At 39.2% G+C, this 19,362-nt stretch overlaps 1 protein-coding gene across 1 annotated transcript in view; it reads left to right on the forward strand.

Moving 5' to 3' along the window:
- The first annotated feature begins 4,618 nt into the window (after positions 1-4,618).
- The window catches only part of TRPM5 (transient receptor potential cation channel subfamily M member 5), a 41,210-nt gene continuing 26,466 nt past the window's right edge, over positions 4,619-19,362 (forward strand). The window contains exons 1-8 of the mRNA XM_027651084.1: positions 4,619-4,623; positions 6,812-6,971; positions 7,922-8,102; positions 9,508-9,674; positions 12,958-13,138; positions 15,573-15,637; positions 17,432-17,623; positions 18,933-19,035. Coding sequence (XP_027506885.1) covers positions 4,619-4,623; positions 6,812-6,971; positions 7,922-8,102; positions 9,508-9,674; positions 12,958-13,138; positions 15,573-15,637; positions 17,432-17,623; positions 18,933-19,035 — 1,054 coding nt within the window. The remainder of the gene's footprint in view (positions 4,624-6,811; positions 6,972-7,921; positions 8,103-9,507; positions 9,675-12,957; positions 13,139-15,572; positions 15,638-17,431; positions 17,624-18,932; positions 19,036-19,362) is intronic.

Here is a 19,362-nt window from a genome sequence, read left to right on the forward strand (position 1 = left end):
CTTTTCTTGTTCCCTAACCAGCCTTGCTGTCCTAGCCACAAATATAAACAGGAGATCTTTCCTATCATCCTTTTGCGCTGGTAGACTATTACATTCTCTTTTTCCCTTCCTGCAGTCTTCTCTGCTTTTGCTTACACAATTGTAATTTGCTCAAGCTTTCCTTCTCTTTTAGGTCTCTGTGCTTGTTGCTCCTTCTCTAACCTTCTCCAGCTGGTCCATAGTTCCGTTGAAACTGGCACTCTAATCCAAACAGAATATTGCAGCTGAAGCTGTTCTGATGAACAGCTGAATGACTTCATACAGGTTGTTTATGCTGTCCTATATGTCATTTCTCTCTTGCAAGAACAGCACAGCATTACTCACATTTGTTCTGCCTGTAACCCTTAGATCCTTTCCAACAGGGCTGCAGTTTAGCAAATGGTATCCCGTTACATTGTTGGAAGCTGATTGTTCCTGCTCAAGCAAAGTTCATTATGTTGGCCTCCATTGAGGTTTCCTCCTTACTATTCGCTTCATTTAGTGTGAGCCCTCTCTTTTCCTGACCAATATTTAAGGCTTACTTTTTGTTAGGATTGCTAGGTCACCCTGCATCAGTAAGGACACAGGAACTGGTGTGGTTTTCTTTTGCTCCACAAGAAAGGATACTTAAAAAGATTATAAATCAATGGTTTTGCTTCATCTGCCACTGAAGCTTAAGGGGAGGGGGGCTTTGTGACTGATTTAACATCTACAGTACTGGGCCTACTGAATTACTATATTTAATCATTTCATCTACATATTCAAATGTACACCTTGAGTGGGTGGAGGAATCTGATAGTGATTAAAAGGCAGGGTGTGTCCCAGCCTGCTGATGAGTGTACTAGTATGAAGTAGAAATCTTACTAGTTCTAAGTCCTGAGAGCTAATGACTACCATACACCTACTCTTTTAATCGAACCGTTGTCCCTGAAGACAACAATTCAGGTCAAGCCATCCCTTGATTGGGCCAATTTTCAAAAGATACATTTAAAGGGCTCAAATTTGACCTGTCTTCCTACCATGCACACAGCCTAATCCTGGTTAAAATCTAAAGGAAGGAAGAAACAGACCCAGATTCTTGTCATTCATAAGGAGGTGAAACATGATTTGTTACCACACAAGGAAGTAGAGATGCACATTCACAGTGGGCTAAGTGACAATGATAATAGCTGGGAAGAGACTGTGGAAAGCTGTGGGACACAGTGAGAAAAGCTGTAGGGGAAAAGAAGGCTGGGGAGAGAAGGCATGGCAGAGAGGGGGAGCAGAAGCAGAGACAGGAGGGAGAACAGTCCAGAAAGGGATGAACAGAGGTGTCAAAATGTTTGTCTGTGGTTCAGATTTCATCACTTTTTCTGGATAAATCCTTCAGAAAGGAGTCTCTGCAAGGATCCTCCTTGCAGAGTTTCCCTAAAGCTATCACAATTGCCCTCCTGAAGTTATACCTCCCTGCCAATTTCCTACATCCCAGAAATCTAGAATGCCCAAACCCGAAGTTAGGAACATTCAAAATTAAGGACTAAAGAGCATTCGGACCTGCAAATTCCATTATTGCAAGCACTGGTTGTACAATGGTACAATTCTTACAGCTCCTGTTTACGAGGTTAAAGAAATAATGATTCATGAGACTGGCTGACACCTGAAACGATTTAACCAGGCCATCCCTGATGTAAATGACTTTGACTCACATTTCCACATGTAGGTGGAACTGGCAATTGTCTTTTCCTCATAATTGTCTTAACTTGCTTTGCTAGTTAGAAATAGTTTTCTAGGTTGTATTTCAAATCTGGTAATCATTAGAGGTACATTCTTTCCATAGATGTTTGTATTTATAGTCGATGGAACATCTAGGACAGAATTTGACCTACAAACTTATATATGTAGCAGCAGTCTAGATAGAAAAATATGTATTTAAGTCTGAACCAGAACTAAGTAAGATTGCCTGATATAGACACAACATTTAAAATATGAATGCACATGTTGGGGCAGGCAAGATTTTTGTGGCTTTTTTTTTTCCCCTCATCCCTGAAGTATTTCCAATTTCTTGCCTTTAAGTGATCTTTTCATTAAATTTGATACAATGCCATTCTCATAGATAATGCAGGGGAAAAAAAACTTTAAATATTAGTATTTTAAAAAATCTTGGAAATTTCTAAAAAATTAAACTAAAAATAGTTAATATGGAAAGGGAGAAAATTATGAAGTACTGGTCATACCCCATTGGTTTTGCTCCAAAAGGTGCTTAGACTCCTCTCCTCTTTCTGGCTATCTGCCTATTCTTTCCAAAGGGAAGGGCTTATTCCAGACCCTTGCAATTAAACAATACTCCGTGACATTACTGTGATGTAAGCTGACTGTAGTTAAGCTGACTGCAGTGGTATGTCATGACTTTGACCACAGAGATTTGACCCAATTGCCATGACCTGACACACTTGCAATCTAGTACAGCCTGAAGTCTCAAAGCAATAATCCCTGAAACCACTAGAGACTCGTGTGAAAGCTGAAACCAAGCAGAACAGACTGAATTAAACCCAGGAGAAAGACACTCCAAAAAATTGTAATTATATCAGTTTGTTAATCATATAGTTTGTTAATACGTGCTTACTTTGCTTTTTAGGGGACTTGGGGTGAGATATCCCCATGCTTTTTAAGAACAGAAGTCTTGACAATCCAGCAGGAAATGACAGAGCTGATTATATCCTCTTCTGAATACATATTAGGGACATAACACAATCTGCTTGCTGACTGATCAGTATGTACTGAAGTTCCACTGCATTGCAAAGTGGTGTTAAGGTGATGTGCAGTCCCTGAACAGATCCATGCAGTGTTTGGTGATTCTGCCCCAGACAGTGAGGGGTTACACTGCAGTAGATGAGAGAGCTTACAGAAGAAGGTAAGGAACATGAAATGTGGTCAGTCAGTGTGCTTAAGAAACACATCTGCAAATCTTATGCAGCAGGTTTCCTCTGGTGATTTTACAGTGTTCATAATATTACAGAATCACAGAAGGGGGAAGGTTGAAGGGACCACGGTGGGACATCTGGTCCAAGCTCTCTGCTCAGCAGGGCACATTTCACAGGACTGCATCCAGATTGCTCTTGAGTATCTCCAGCAAGGGAGACTCCACAGCCTCTCTGGGCAATCTGTTGCAGTGTGCAGGCACCAGCACAGTCAAGTTCTTCCCCATATTCAGGCCAAACTTCCTGTGCATCAGTTTCTGCCTGTTGCCTCCTCTCCTATTGCTTGGCACCACTGAGAAGAGCCTGGATCCATCCTCTTGACATCCTCCATTTAGATACTTATATACGTTGATGAGGTCCCCTCTCATTTATCTATTCTCGAGGCTGAACAGGCTCAACTCTCTCAGCTTTTCCTTGTAAGAGAGATGGTCCAGCCCCTTAATCATCTTCATAGCCCTATGCTGGACCCACTCCATGAGCTCCATGTGTCTCTTGTGCTGAGGATCCCAGAACTGGACATAGCATTCCAGGTGAGACCTCTCAAGCTGAGTAGAGGGCCAGGATCACATCTCTTGACCTGCTGAATGACCCTCAGGATACCATTAGCCTTCTTGGCCACCAAGAGCACTGTTGGCTCATGGGCACCTTGTTGTCCACCAGGACTCCCAGGTCCTTGTCCACAGAGCTGCTTCTCAGCAGGTCAGCCCCCAGCCTGCACTGATGCCTGGGGTTATTCTTCCCCAGGTTCAGGACCCTGCACTTGCCTTTGCTGAATTTCAGACAAATCTTCTCTGCCTATCTTTCCAACCTGTCGAGGTCCTCCTGAAGGGCTGCACAGCACTCTGGGGTATCAGCCACTCCTCCCATCTTTGTGACAGCAGCAAACTTGCTGAGGAGACATCTGCCCCTTCACCCAAGTCATTGATGAGTAAGTTAAACAATGCTGGGGCCAGTACTGAACCTTGGAGGATGCAGCTAGTCACAGGCGTCCAAAAAGACCCTGCGGCCTGATTACAACTGTCTAAGATGATCTGCCATTCAGCCAGTTCTGAATCCCCCTCACTGTCCACTCATCCAGTCCATATTTTCTTAGTTTACCTTTGAGTTTGTTTTTTTTTTTCACTACAGTATAGTATCTATAGAGCAGCCTTTAAAATCTTATCCCCCACCCTTTCATATACAAAAGCAGCATTTCCTCGCTCTGTTAGCGCCATTGGGTAGAACACTGAACTGACACAGAACATTTGTACCTCTACATTACTGCAATCATACTGAAAGTCACAGTATTTACCCCTTGGAAGTCAAACAAAAGGTAGAAGATAAAACAAGAAAAACTGTCAAGGAAACTTAGAAATATCACTCCTAGTAGTCCAGGATCTCATCTAGTGTAGATTCTCAGCTCCATATATGGCTACACTATATTCTTGCATGGATACCATTCAGATTCTACATAATTTTTGGACATGTTTTGCAATTCTGTCAGTACTGCTTTTCTGCTCTTGATGCTGGAAGATTTCCTGGCTTGGAATATGAACAGAAGAACAGCTGTAGAAGATCATAACAAATTCCATGTAGCTCTGTATCCTGTCACAGACAGTGGCCTGCAGGGATGCTGAAGAAGTGGTATAAGTACAGACGGAAAGATGACGTAATACTTCCCCAAAATAAGCTTTCAGTCTCCAATGTCATGGTTCAGAGATTGTTTTTTGGAAAAAAAAAAAAGGAAGAAGGTAGTGCCTTGTGCAGTCCCAGTTACCAGGTGCTTTCCTCACTTTCCAGCCTTATAAAAGCTTGTGAATAAAACTTCTGTTTCTGCATCTTACCTATTTTTATCTAGTCCACTGTTGTTCACTACCACTGAAAACTAGAATTCCTAAACTGAAAATCAAATAATGTGCTATTTCTGAAAAAAAATCATTTTGCCCAAATGCAAGAATGTCCCTTATAAATCTCAGCAGCCTAGTGTCTTTATTCCAAAAAAGAAGTCACAGATAACCACATGAGAGAATTTTGCAAGCTAAAGTCTAGAACAGGACTTAAAATTAACCACTTGAGGCCAAATTAACCACCAGATTACTCTGTAAATTACTATCTATTCCAAGTTCATTGCTTGTATGAAGTTATAAATACGTGTGTACTGTCTAGGATAGTGATGAACAGTGACTAATGTACCCTGGAAATTCAGTCCTGAAAACTTTTCTCTAATCAAACCCTTTGTTCTGTCAGCAAGTTCCAGGAAGGGTTTTCTGCACTTTATAGCAGACAAAATGTATTATTATTACTCTGTATTAACTATTTTTTCCCAGAATACTCTCTTCAACGCTCTCAGGAGATAAAGCTGCACCTCCAGTGGAAAAGTGGGCTTGAACAAAAAGGTAGGCTTTGCTGTGGCTACCATAATTGATGATCCAAAAGATGTTCTTTTAGGTAGGACTCTTAACCAGAGTAGTCTGATATCTTACTGTTCACAATCAACACTTTGTTCTGTCCAGAAGTGAGTAGCAAGCAGGAAGGGAGAATGAGAACAAGCATCTTCAAACTGTGATCTCCAACAGAAGTTTGGGGGTGGATACAGAGGTGTGGCATAGCTATAGGGGAGGCAAATCATGAGAGGGTTCATAACCACTTTTCAGAGGCAGATTGGAGAAAAAAAAGGCAACTCCAAGCAATGTTTTCACAGAAAACAGAAGAGAATACAGAGGCAGCAGGGGGGAAGCAGCCAGGGTGCAAGTTCCTAAGAGTTCCCAGACTAAGGGAACAACTGGAGGGCTTGCTCCCTCTACTGGAGCATTCTAATAGACCCACAAGAGACTTGCTAGCTTGACCCACTTTTAAGTCCACAGCAAATCTCTTAGAATGAGAAATAAAGATTAATGCAGGGTTGGTTACCATTGCTGGCTTAGTATCACAAGGGGTTTCTTTAAAAGTCTGGATACATACTTCAATATGCAGATGAAGGCAGAGGAGAGAGAGCTATTTCATTGCTTTTGTTTTAAAAAGAAACAAAATAAGGCATACAACTTGAAATCTATATTTTTCAGATCATAATTCTGTCAGTTTGGTCAAGCTGGAACATGGGAAAAGCAAGCAGACCTTTCCAGTGCCTCATGTAATGCAGAAGAACAACCCTTGTTATATGACCTTTGCACTGGGACAGATCACTTGCTGTTATTCCTGTAGCCACATATGGAGAAAACCACCTGTGTTTTTGAACTGTCTGTTCCTGTCGAGTACAGCCTGGCCTTAAATACTTTGCCTTATGAATAAATAGCTTGTTCCTACAGCAAACAGAGAGTAAACCTCTCCTAAAGTATCTTCAGACAAGTACAATATCATCACTTAGTTATTTAGCATTCATGTCAGGTAATATAAGTCACAGCAACATGAAGCACGACATCAAGAAACCATGACTCAGACACTCACTGACACAGCTCTACTCTTGTTTGAAATAGTTTGTGGCTGAGACTCCTCTTTCTCTCTTGTAGAATTAGGGTCACCTTTGGGCTCTGAGACATCCCACATGCCTTTGGACAGATTGCAGGGTCTTGCACCTTGCAGCTCAGCTTTCTGCCTGTTAAATGAGAGTTGAGGGAGCCTTATTCCTTCATTATTCCTTTTTATAACTTACGTTAGATAGCATTCTGTGGAGTCTGCCTCCTCCTATATATAATATCTGACATTTGGTACAAAGACCTCCAATTTTAGCTGAACATTACAAGCATAATAGTAAAAAAGTAAAATATTTGACTAAAAACTCAGCTAGATGTATGTTTGTGGATTTTTTTTGCCTCTCCAATTTAAATAGGTTCTCATTTTTCAGTTCTCTGTCATCTCAGTGAACATCTTGGTCTACTGGTGCTCAGTCACCTTATAAATTCAGTGGAGGAAATGGAAACCAAGCTCTGCAGCAGTGACAAAGAAGAAGTTCTCAAAAGAGAACTACCATACTGCACAGGAGAAATAGACTTCACAGCTTCTGGGAAGAAACATGGAAAGGTGGGCCCCTGAGGATTTTAACCCTTTAACACAATTGCTGTTGTTCAGCTATTACTTAACAATAAATGTAGAGACTGTAACAGTGAGGGTCAAAGTGCCACAGTGTGAGGCACCACGTTGTACTCAAAGTAGGGACCATACCTTCCTGAACATGAATGTGGTTTAAAATATGGTTTATCAATATACAGGAGGCAATCACCTGATTTGCAATGATACACTACAAATAGAGTTGATAACTTTTCCCTTAAAAAAAAAAATCAATTATGTGCCCTACTTCCTTCATTTTGCATTATTCCTTGTTTTTACAACTTTCTGCCAAAAAATATTAGCTTGGATTTCAACATTTTAAACATAATTTTGAGCTGTTTCAAGATTTTTCCTAAAGTTCTCTCTCTCTTCTGCGAATATGCAGAGAAGGATATATATGGACAGACCCACCTGCTCACTAGTCCCATGATAGAGCAGAAGGACTTCCTAGGAATTCCTGAAATCTGCCTTAAGATTTTGTTTCATCCTAAAGTCTTAAGCACAAAGTCAAAATATATACAGAACTGAAGAAGCAATAGATTCATGTAATGTATCCTTGAAAAACAGACATGAATTCAGGCGAAATTTTTCATCTTGTGCAGCAACAAGAAACACCTAAGAAATTTGTTGGCTTTGCTAGACTGCCATGAAACTAAAGGCAGCAGCATTAGAGGAGAGTGTAATATGTCAGTCTGCAACACAGAACTAGCCCATGGAACTGGCCCAATTACTGAGATGGCAATTATACAGAAGCCTGCTAAATTAATTCTAGTATTTAATACTCTGTTGGTTCTTGCTCAAATAATTTTTTCTTAAATAACCAAGTTTCTGATAATTCCCCTCTGCATTTATCATGGACAATCTCTTTACTCTATCCTACTGTCCTATCTCTATTCACTGGGTTTTTGTTTTGTTTGTTGAAGTTTATTAAGGTTCCAAGTACCATTCACCCTGGAATTATATTTGAAGTTATGCTCAACAAATGGAAGCTTCCTGCACCCAACTTGGTTGTGTCTTTAGTAGGGGAAGAAGAAAATTTCCAGATGAAGCCTTGGCTGCGGCACACCTTAAAGAAAGGACTTATAAAGGCAGCTCAAAGCACAGGTTAGTGCTTTAGGTGTTAAAGAAGGAATTTTTATTCCTGCTGGATTCTCACACCTAGCTTCCAGTGATCTGCTAATGACAATGGATTTGCTTACAATTTTTTGAAATTCAAGACTTTGCTGAATGCAATCTACAACCTGTATGTAAATAGCTTTGAAAATTAAACTGATTTTATTATAGGAGCAAGAATAAGTTATCTTGAACCAAATTACTCTAGGCAACCATTCCTGAAGTGTAAAATTACCTGACATTATTCCTTCAGAGATGAGACTAGAAAGATAGCATGAGATAGGACCAAATACACTGTCTCTCTTTGGCGTCATAACAAAATAATTCTTAAGAGAGTAGTGCAATTTGACTTCAATAAGAGTGAATTTAGGTCAAAAATAAGAATTCTTGTTTCCTCCCTTTTCACTTTTTAGCTACCAGTCAAAATCATGCTGCAGTCATTTTTACTTCTTGAAATCTTGTTTTCGTCAAAGCTAAGAGTTGAACAAACTTTGCTAGTCAAACTGCCTATGATTAAACTCAAGATTAACAAAAAGACCTTGTTAATGTATAACACAAAGTAAGTCAGCTCACTTTCTCCCTGGCTGTTCACATGAATTACAAGAGTAGTGAAAAACATTTAAAAACAAAACCAAACCCTCCAGTGTCTGGGAATAGGCATGGAAGTGACTTTCGTGTAAGATGACATTTTTTTCTCCATAGCTTTATGAAAATACCTGCAAAACAAAGTGAAAATATCTGTGAGCATTTCACAGCAGTCTCTTGGTTTAGCTTCACTGTTCCAGACAAGATAGTAACAGTTTTGCTTTTTGTAATGACAAAAGCCCGGCATTGAAGCTCATTTTGGTACTTCTGTGCCACACAGTTATTCTCTAGCTCCATGTGCCTTCTATACTTAAAACTGGACAGCATCAAGATGTCCAGTCTCTTTATGTTACGTATTTGAAAAAGGCCAACTATCTGTTTACCTGGAGAGTTCGTGATTCCTCGTCACCCTAACAATGCTGCTATAAATTCTACTCTCCTAAAGAGACAACAGTCAGAACTGCCTGGTACAGTGATGTTTCTGCTCGTGTTTAGACAGTGAGTGCCTCGAGAGCGGACACATCATTCTTGATGAGTTTATTAATATCAGAGTAAAGATGGCAACATTGCGTCTCATGATACGTGAAGAATTTTTGCTTGGGCATATAATTTCTTCTTGTTTTCCTTATTAAAGTCTTATGCAATTTGTATGTATTTTAATTCTAAAAGTTATAGTTCATCAAGACCTGTCTTTGCTTTATCTACCTGAAAAAAACCCCCTTAAATCCAATATTGCAGGTAATGTTACTTGACGCACAAACATGTTCAAATACAAAGAAATCATCTAACTGTTTTTAAAAACTGATTTCAGGTGCCTGGATTTTTACCAGTGCTTTACGTGTAGGAATAACAAGACAGTTAGTGCAAGCAGTCCAAGATCTTGCACTGGCTAGCACTTCATCCAGAGTAAGCGTGATTGCCATAGGAATAACTTCACTCAGAAAAATTCGGCACAGAGAAATTCTGGACAACGCAAAGGTACTTTTCACTCATTCTACTTGTGAAACCGGATTGCTCAGATATAAGCTGCACGTTTACAAAATTTGGAAGTAGTTGGCAGAACAACTTTTATATAACCGTAAAAAAAAAAAAAAAAAAAAAAGTGGGGTTTAAACTGTGTTTTGGAAAAAAAAAATAAAGAGCAAGAAGGATTTAGAGCCGAATGATTCTGTGCCCTGCACATTCGGTGCACGCTGCAGCGATTCCAGAGATATCCCGCAGATGGCAGCATTAGACATTAACGCAAGGATGAAAGTCAGGAAAGGAGCACATAGAATAAGGTACCTTCAATGTTTTTTCCCCTGTCCACTTACTGCAGAATCACTTACTCCAAGCTATTATATAAATACTGTAAAAAGCCTATTTTCTGTTATGGAAAACCAGACATAAATATTCCACGACAAGGTTTTCTTGAGTAGCCACTGAATTGGTGTCTAATATGCAAAAAATTGCTTAATACACCAGGCCAACAATACTAGCTATGCAGGATTTCGCCCAGTTATTGGAAGCTCTAGGGACTTCTCAATTTGGGTCAAAGAAATCAAAGTTCTTGGGAAGAAAAAACCAAAACCAAAACAACCAACAAATAAAAACTCTCACCCAACAAAACAATTTCTTAAAGTGTTAATGCTAAATTGACCTGCAAGTGGAGAAAAAAAAAAAATGTAGCATTACCTTTTTGTCACTGGAGATACAGTCTGTCCTAAGCAAAATATTATAACAATAAAATAGGTGTGTAATAACAACAAACGACAGTTTCTCTGCACTATTTTACTCCCCTGCAGAAGCTACGAAACAAATGACAGAGGCAGCCCTTTGAATTCACACCTAGCTGCTCTTTCAGATAGGCCTGCAAGTACCAGCTAGCAGCTGGCAGACTGCCAGACCATATCAGTGATTTATTGTAATTGGGCTTCCCCTTTTTTCATCCTTTTTTGCCAACGACAGCCACCTGTGTGTTCTACCAGGTGGGACTCTTTAGCTTGAGGACTTCAACCTATTTGTGTGGGTGAACTGGTCTGAAAGGACCTCAGAGGAAAGAATTGGTTCATTATATTTGTGAATTTTGCTCAGGAAAGTTGCTTTAGCAAATGCAAACTATGTCACCTCTCTCCTAGGTTAAGTGATTAAAATGCATCTGCGTCTTTCCCGATCGGCACCTACAAAACAAGTGCATTGGTCTTTTTATTGCATTAGATTTTCTCTCCCTTAACTAAAGCCCGAATTCTTTGGCAAGGAATATTTTGTAAAGAACGTTCCTGACCCTGTGACTTCTGGCAGAGCTTCTACCCAAAAACATTTTGGATTTTAGTCAGTAACTTTAAGACAAAGGAACTACAGACAGGGATGTTGATCTAAACCCAACTCTTTTTATACTTGGCACTAACACAAGCAGCTTGTTGTATAAAATAGAGCTAACAATCCACACTAGCAAGGAGAAAAACAAGCCCTGAAATCAGTTGATCCCTCCCGTCTCTTCTGTGTTAATGGTGTGCTTTAAACATTATTGAAACATCACTTCCACATTTTCAGAGAATAAATAGGAAAATCCCAAAGGGCCTTTTTCAATTGTTTGTTGTGCCTCTGGGTCCTAGTCAAAGGCCAGATCTTGGTTGAATAGGCTTAATGTTGCATGGCAGCAGAATGTAGGCACACCCTCTGCCAAAACAAAAAATCTGAAGGAAATGAATTGTATCAAGAAGCTTTCCCCAACAAATGAGAGACAGAGAGAAGGAGGTAAAAGAAATCTGTGGCACTTGCTGTTTGTAAAGCATGTGCAAGTTTACTGCTGTTTTTCCTGGAACAGTGTCTGATTTTCCTACTCTTCCCAGAGCTGCTGACAAGGAAAGAAGTGATAGGAACATGCCTGATAATAGTCCTTTTCACCTTGCTTTGAAGGAGATTTCTCTTCTCCTGTTTGGCTGTATGCAGCTTCATTTCAGAAAGCAAAGTAAGAGCGTGATATGTGTGTGCAGCATGAAGGAACTTGTCCTCTGGGTTGCTTTAGTAGTGCTGCTATGAGCTCTTTCGCTGCCTCTTCAACATCAGCCTTAGTCTTGTCTGTGGAGAACATGGATCACTGCTGGGTTGAACTTTTTCAGGATTCAACTGGGAACTACCTCCTCTATCAGACACTGCCAACAACTGAGATTGAGGAAGGCCCTACATAAGACCTGGCTCTTAAATACCTAAATGTAAATCTCTCTGCCATACCTTAATGACAACTATGTTGCTTGTGTAGTTACACTGCTATGTTCTCAAAAGGATTTGAGACCTGTCTGTGCCCACACAATTAGGGTGAGGAAAATGCAATACAGTCACAATAGTCAAGCTGACAGTCTGAGTTTTGCTCATCAACTCAAAGGCTGCAGGAACTGGAAACAGGCATGATAGAAGGAAATGCTGATTTTAAACAGTTGTTTTAATCTGACCTACTTGCAAGAGGACAGTAATTATGAAAATGAAAAATAATAACCAGGCATTTACAGCCTGGCTTGCAGCTAGGAATGCGGTATCAAAGTGGGTGTGCAACAGTAGGAAAGAAAGATGTATTAAGGAAGTAAGGGGAGCTTGAAAAAGTATGTTTGTGGAAGACCATATGTAGTGCAATCCTTAGAACAACAGACTGTAACAGGGGTTCTATTTTACCCAGACTGATTTTATGCCAAAAATCACTAATAAATCATTTAAAGATATAACACCCCTCACACAAAATAAAAGATAAGAAGATTTCACTTTCTAAAATCCGTCACTCTTTTAGAATACAATTTCCAAACTGAGAATAATTATTAGATTTCATATAACCCTGTCAATTAAGTACAGCTGCATTTAAATTGCTAGGGACATGTGACAGGCTAACTTATCTACTGGCCTAAACATGGACAAAATGCTACTGTAACGAATAGGTTTGCCCTTCTTTATACCAGCTGAGGCTTTACAGCTCCATCCACAATTACGGGGTCTCATGGTCCCTTTCCATTCATCCAACAAATATTTCCAAAACCTACATTCCAGAGATGGTGATTGATGTCACTATCTTTTGCAGAGGCCAAGAGAGAAACTTCAGGGACTTCAGTTCTCAATCCTGTCAAATCTGATCCCTTTCAGAAGGAGCACATTCTCCTCTACACTTTTTCAAGAATCTATTCAAGTGTCTCATAGGTGGTGTGGTGTCTGTGCAGACAGCACAGAAATGGAGATTAAGCACATTAAAACATGGACTGGGTTTTGCTGAGAACACTAACATCTCTCCTCTCTTTAGAATGAAAGTCTTGTACACTATCAATCAGATGAGGATATTCAAGGCCCACCATATTCCTTGGACCACAACCATTCCCACTTTATTTTGGTGGACCATGTAACACCAGATGAGCCAGATGGAACCACTAAGCTACGTTTCACCTTGGAAAAGCATATTTCAGAACAACGTACTGGATATGGTGGTAAGTAGGTTCTATATAGACATGCTAACTTGAGTAATGCTGAGATTATAGTGATACCTGTGGGGCCCTGGCCTTATCAAAGGCAAGTCCAATTCCCAAACTGGACAATTGCTTACATAGGCAAGATCAAGTAAACACATTTGTCATTACGTAAAAGTCAGAACTTTGGTAGCTTCTGAAGTAGAAAAAGCTGCTCTTTGAACCAAAAATCTGGACTTTTACTGCATCTCTTTAAATGTAGCTCAAAGCTGATCTTCAAAGCATAGCTCAAATTGCCTTAAACATAACAAGTGGAAAATAAATTGAGCTTCAAGTGCCTTAACCAGTGGTTCTAAGAGATTGATATTCATTGTTGTGTACTTTTATCCCCTCTCATACACAAGGTCTTGAAGTGCTCCCACACTGGAAGAAAAGACTTGTTCTAAAGCCCTCTGAAATATTTTAAGCCATATTTATTTCAGGATAAAACATTATCCTGGGTAAATACCGTAGTGGCTAATGGCCATCTAAATGTATGTGACCTTTGTTTATAATAAGAACTGAGTGTTGGGCAGGTCTATTTGTGGAAAGAATTCAGTTGTAGGACTAATTCAATTACTTTTGCCTTTCCTTTGTTTCTGTAATACCTGCAGTGCTAGCACAGCTGAAACAGAAGGGAGAGCACACTTATTCACAGTTGTATGCATCAACGGAATATTCCATTACATAGTATGGTTGCACAGATGTACCTGAGACCATGAATGCACATGAAAAATACTTATCTGGTGACTCACATAGGAAAGACCACAGGTGGGCTGTGAGGGTAGGCTGAGGTTGTAGTGCTGAGAATCACAAAGTAGCCTCTTTTGGCTTGCAAACCAAATATGATTGAACAGATCTCAGTGGAACAATATTCTGACAAAGAATGTTGATTCATATGACAAATATTTCACTGGAACATACTGAATTCAGCGTTATCTTCTATAAACAAAACCAATGTCATTCATTTAAGCTCGTTTATACACAAGCTGAGCAAAGCTATGTGACTTTACTGAAGTAAAACTCTTTATTAAAGTCATGTAGAATTTCCCTATTTTAAAAAAACATGTAGAAGTATTTTAGAGGAAATTTTTTAATATAGTAGATATTCTTTGCAATTAAGGATTTTCCACCTTCCCAGCATAAAGTCAGAATACACTGGCCCCTCCTCTGGCTAAATTTTATCTAAATCTATGGTAAATGAAGAATATTTGAAGACTTAATCATACCCTGAGGAATGTGTAGTCACAGAGGTCACTCTTCAAAGAACATCACCTTAGAGCTGTATGACAGTGCTATGCCATTCACTAAAACAAATTAGGTTACTTGCCAATCGCATCCTGGCTACAGCTCAGTTCAACATCGTCTTTGTAGTCATCCCACAAGAGAGAAAACAAGAAGTAAAAGGAGATCTGTACACAGTTCTGGGAGATCTACAAAGGGAAACATCAAAAAAGTATTTGGACCAAATGCCTTTTATCTTCCAGCTGAAAGAGGCATTCATCTCATGATGCTACTGTTTTAATTGAGATCCTTCAGGCCAATCTATAGTCACCTTTGGATTACAGAATACAGCATTTACAGTATAAACCATCTAAAAATACGTGGACCCCTGTGGGAGGATGTCTTAGGACAGGGATGCTGACCTCATTTCTTCCCCTGCTGCCATGACATGTTAAATATTTCATTAGCATTTCTTTTAAAAGTATCCAATTATGTTGTTATTAATCACCACACTAGACTGTGCTGAATGAAATTTTAAGCTGTTTAACCAGAATAATGAGGAGTATATGGTTCCTATCAAACCATATCTGACTCATCTCACCCTAGCTGGTCTACACAGTCAGCTTCTTCATATTCTTAAATCCTCCTTTTATAAGGCTTTTCTCCTGGATTCCACTGCACCTTCCAGCACACACATAACACCAGGGATGAACTGAGAGCTTTTCACTTCTAACTGTATCTTAATATAAATAATGGTAGCTGCCTCTCTGAAAACATAACAATCTTGTTCTACACCCTAATGCAGCTCCATTACTCCATAATCTGATAGCCTTGCAGTAAATAAATAACATAAAAATTCAACAGTGGTATGACACACAGAGGTCCCAAAATCCATATTGTGCAGCTGAGGTGCACTGAGGTGAGAACAACCTGGACTGCTTACTAAGGATCACACAAGATGTCCGAGGCAAAGGTGCCTTCATCCTGAATCTTAGACCAGGACCCTGTCTGGTAGGTGATGGTGTTATTCTCTTCCTTTGCCACTTGCTTCTGCAATTGCCTGCCTTCTGCAGGTTCGTGTAGGCACCAAAACAGCACGAAAGAGGACAAGTGTTTTTGAGGGGTTGGCAAAGCTGCAATAGCTTTGTGAAAGCCGTCAACTTTTTTAAAAATTAAACCATCTATTTCACAGGAACGGGTAGCATTGAGATCCCTGTGCTTTGCTTACTGGTAAATGGAGGACCAGGCACACTTGAGGTAAGAAGCTGTTTTCAACTTTAGAAAAATAAATTAACTGGTGCCAAGTAATTAATGGAAAATTTGGCTGGATGACAAACACATCTACTGGTACTTTACATAAAGTCAAATTTCATATCTATACACCATTAAGAATTGAGTTCTGTTAATATTAAATTTGCCAGTATTTGTTTGGGAGAAATATTTCCTTATGAATAGGCACCAGCTGATTCTTAAATCTTCCATTGCCAGCTTGTACAGTGGGAAGAAAGAATCCAAAACCAAAACAAACTCACAGAAGCCAGCTCCAGATCTAGTGAAACAGAAATACTGTGCTATTACTTGAGAACACATACAAAAAAGAGATGAATCATTCAGTGCTGTCCAGCAACTATGAGACAACTGCCTGTCCCAGAGCTCAGAGGAAGTACAAGACCAGGTTTGCTAGACATGCCATTTAAAATGATAATATCCTAGTCCCACTGAGCAAAAGAACATTGTAGGATAGAAGACTGGATGTTGTCTGCTAACAATCCCAAATCTTCATTGAAGGATCAGTTTGGATTTTTTTCCTGAGTAGTTCTACAACTTAAAGAGCTTGTTAGCAAGGACATACTCCTCGATTTCTGTTTAATTTTTTTTTCGTAATAATACTCTCTGTCTACAGTACCTTCAGAGAGACATAATTTAACCATAATTTAAAATTTTTAAGTGATGAGATTGTGCCATGCAAGCTGGTAACCTCTTTCAGAACAGTGACTCATTTCTGGTGATGTTTTCTAATTTCAGTCTCCAGTCCCTGTGTCTTGTCATAACTTTGTCAGCTGGACTAAAACAAACACTGGTATTAAAAATCTCACTGTTTAAACTAGGATTATGTCACTTCTTGAGCTTCCTTTCCAGAAGCTAAATATTGCAGTGTTTCCTCTATTTTTTGATTAGAAAAATCACAAATTATGACATATAAATCCTCTGTTCAAAGTTTTAGAGAACAACGTGACTTGGAGACCAAAGGTGATTGGCTGAAGCTGCTGGGAATCTGCTGGGAAGGGATAACTGGTCACACATTTTTGGAACAACATTTTTTTTAATTACAAGTTGCATGATACACACCAAAGACTACAACAGTTTTATAAAACTCAAAAAACCCTCAACACCGAAATTAGAGAAAAACCCCTGCACCACAATTAAATCAATGGAGTCCTGTGTAACTCCAGAGGAAGAAATAGACTGGCAGCAAATAGTCATTGTGCAATTATGATGCCATGGTCTCTGCTTTCTTCTCTCAACTACCTACCTAACTCATTCTAATTGCACAAGTGACAGAATTAATAGCCTTTAACTCTTGTAGTTGCTATGATTCAGTGTTTTTTCCTGTAGCCCAATGTTGTATTCCCACAGGCAAATTCCTTACTTTCAGCACATCTTTGCTGGGTGTAACAGGCAGAAAAAAATGCTATGCCAAAAAGCCTGCTAATAATTTCTGTGTAAAGCTACTCTTGCACTTGACTATGCTGAAACATAGAATTCAGGGGGGAAAAAAAGTCAGGGTCAAAGAAATTTTATGCATTGTTTGTCCAAATCAGGTTGCTTAGCTACTCAGCAGATGTGTCATGAAAAGAAGCATAGTCAGGGGCCTATACATGTATGACCTGTTACAGAATCTGAAAAATAATAATAGCTTAGAGGATTGGACTGATTCCATAGTGAATCTGGTTTAGATACACATTTACTCCTAATTTGCTAGAAGTCCTTCTTTTGAATAACATTTTCTTTCTATATGTGAATTCTGAAAATGTACTTTTTAAACTACAGAGAGTTTGCAGCGGTTTGGAAAATTCTGCTCCCTGGCTTATCTTAGCAGGGTCTGGAGGTACAGCTGACATCTTAGCTGAATTCATGAATGACCCACAGCTTATCATGCCAGAAGCTGTTCAAAAGCAATTTAAGGAGAAATTCCCTGCAGAACGCTTCTTGTGGAAGGACATTCTTCAGTGGACACTAACAGTGAGCTCTCCTAACATTTGTAGCTTCGGTAGCCCATTCAGTACAGGTTTGGCAAGAAGCTGCTCAGAAGTTTTGGGTTCTCCAGTGCTTTGACACTAGTGTTACAGGATACCCCTCTAACATAAAAATCAAATGCTCGACTGATCATACAAACTACTTTGTTGTACTAGTGATTCAGCTGAACACTTAGGGCTCTGTCCTTCGTCAATTATTTCCCCAAGTAACAGCCAGCACCCAGGAACTCCACAGTCCTTCTGTAGGACATGAAGCATTATTTATATCCACAGCTGTGGAGCTTTTGCAGCTGTGACAGAAGAGACCTAATTCATGATCTACAGCTGTTAATGGAAACCTAGTTGTGGATAAGCATGAATAAATTAAATAGAATGAAGCGTGTTTAGAAATTATCCTATCTATTGTCAGTTGCTTGCTCCTAAAATATTATTATTCTTAAAAAAGAAGGACAAAACAGATTCATAGATTTTCCTTACTCTTTGTCTTGAGGTTGCTGGACTTAAACCACTATGCATAAGCCTTTTAGAAACAAAAAAAACCCACTTTGAAATCATCTTTTTATGAAAACTGAAGAGCATTGTGTGCCTCTGAGATAAACTAAGTCCACCTGACCTGATCCACTACTTATTCTTTGCAGTCCCTGCCATAATCCTTAGCTTTAAAAGTTTAAATTTATCAGGAATTCATCAGGAAGAACTTTGCCAGATTACTAACAAAAGGGGATGAAAGGCATATAGAAGCAATATTGCCAGATGCTCACAAAGTCTCAGTGCAGCTGCACTGTGAGAAAGAAAACTCAATAAATAGACAAACAGAAGGAAAGAGAAGACTCCTGTATATATATCAATATTTGAGAACTTTTACTCAAAGACGAGTTAGAGACTATGCTTTTAAATAAACAACTCTGAGAGCAAAACTTAAATGTCAAAGCAGGATGAGATAAAACAAAACTAGTGGTATGCTGGCTATAGCATGACTATGGGTCAAATAAGAATGTGAGTTAAGGAAGGATCTTTTAATTAAAGCACCGTTCTGGTTCTCAGGATATCCACGTTCTGATTCCTCCTATCCTGCTAGGTGACTTTGGGAAAGCAGTAACTACCTCCTTGCCTTAGGACTTATTTATATAAATATGAGCAACTAATAATGTTTGTCTTCTTGCCAAACCTCATCTTTACCATTAGAATGTAAGTTTTTGGGAAATACATTACGGGTGATCTTCCCTGGGCTCTTGGGCACTAATATATAGCAGTAGGACAATGTGTAAAATGACTTGTGTTTCAACTCCCAACAGATTCAAAACATTATTTCACACCAGCATCTTTTAACTCTGCACAGTTTTGAGCAAGAAGGTTCAGAAGAACTAGATGCAGTCATTTTAAAAGCTTTAGTAAAAGGTAAGAAAAATAAACACAGAACAGAGTAATGCTTGTTTTATTTGACATCTTCTATGCCATAAATATATTTCACTTTTTTCCAGTGCAAGTTCAAGTGGGCTGTTGGATCAGATTTCATTTCTGATGCACTGTTCTTTTCTTTGTTTATTGATAAATTAACTGTGGCAGTTACCATAGCTCTTGTAACTTTGCTTTAAACTACCGTTTGCTTTTTAGTCTCATGCTATTGTATTATACTAATTTAATTGCTCCTTTATTTCAACACTTGCTTCTCTTAGTAGTAGAGGTTACAGAATAACTGAAATATATTGGAGCAGTATATTATCC

This window comes from Corapipo altera, unplaced genomic scaffold (assembly GCF_003945725.1).
Source record: "Corapipo altera isolate COAL_440 unplaced genomic scaffold, ASM394572v1 78, whole genome shotgun sequence".
Classification (NCBI taxonomy): Eukaryota; Metazoa; Chordata; class Aves; order Passeriformes; family Pipridae; genus Corapipo; species Corapipo altera.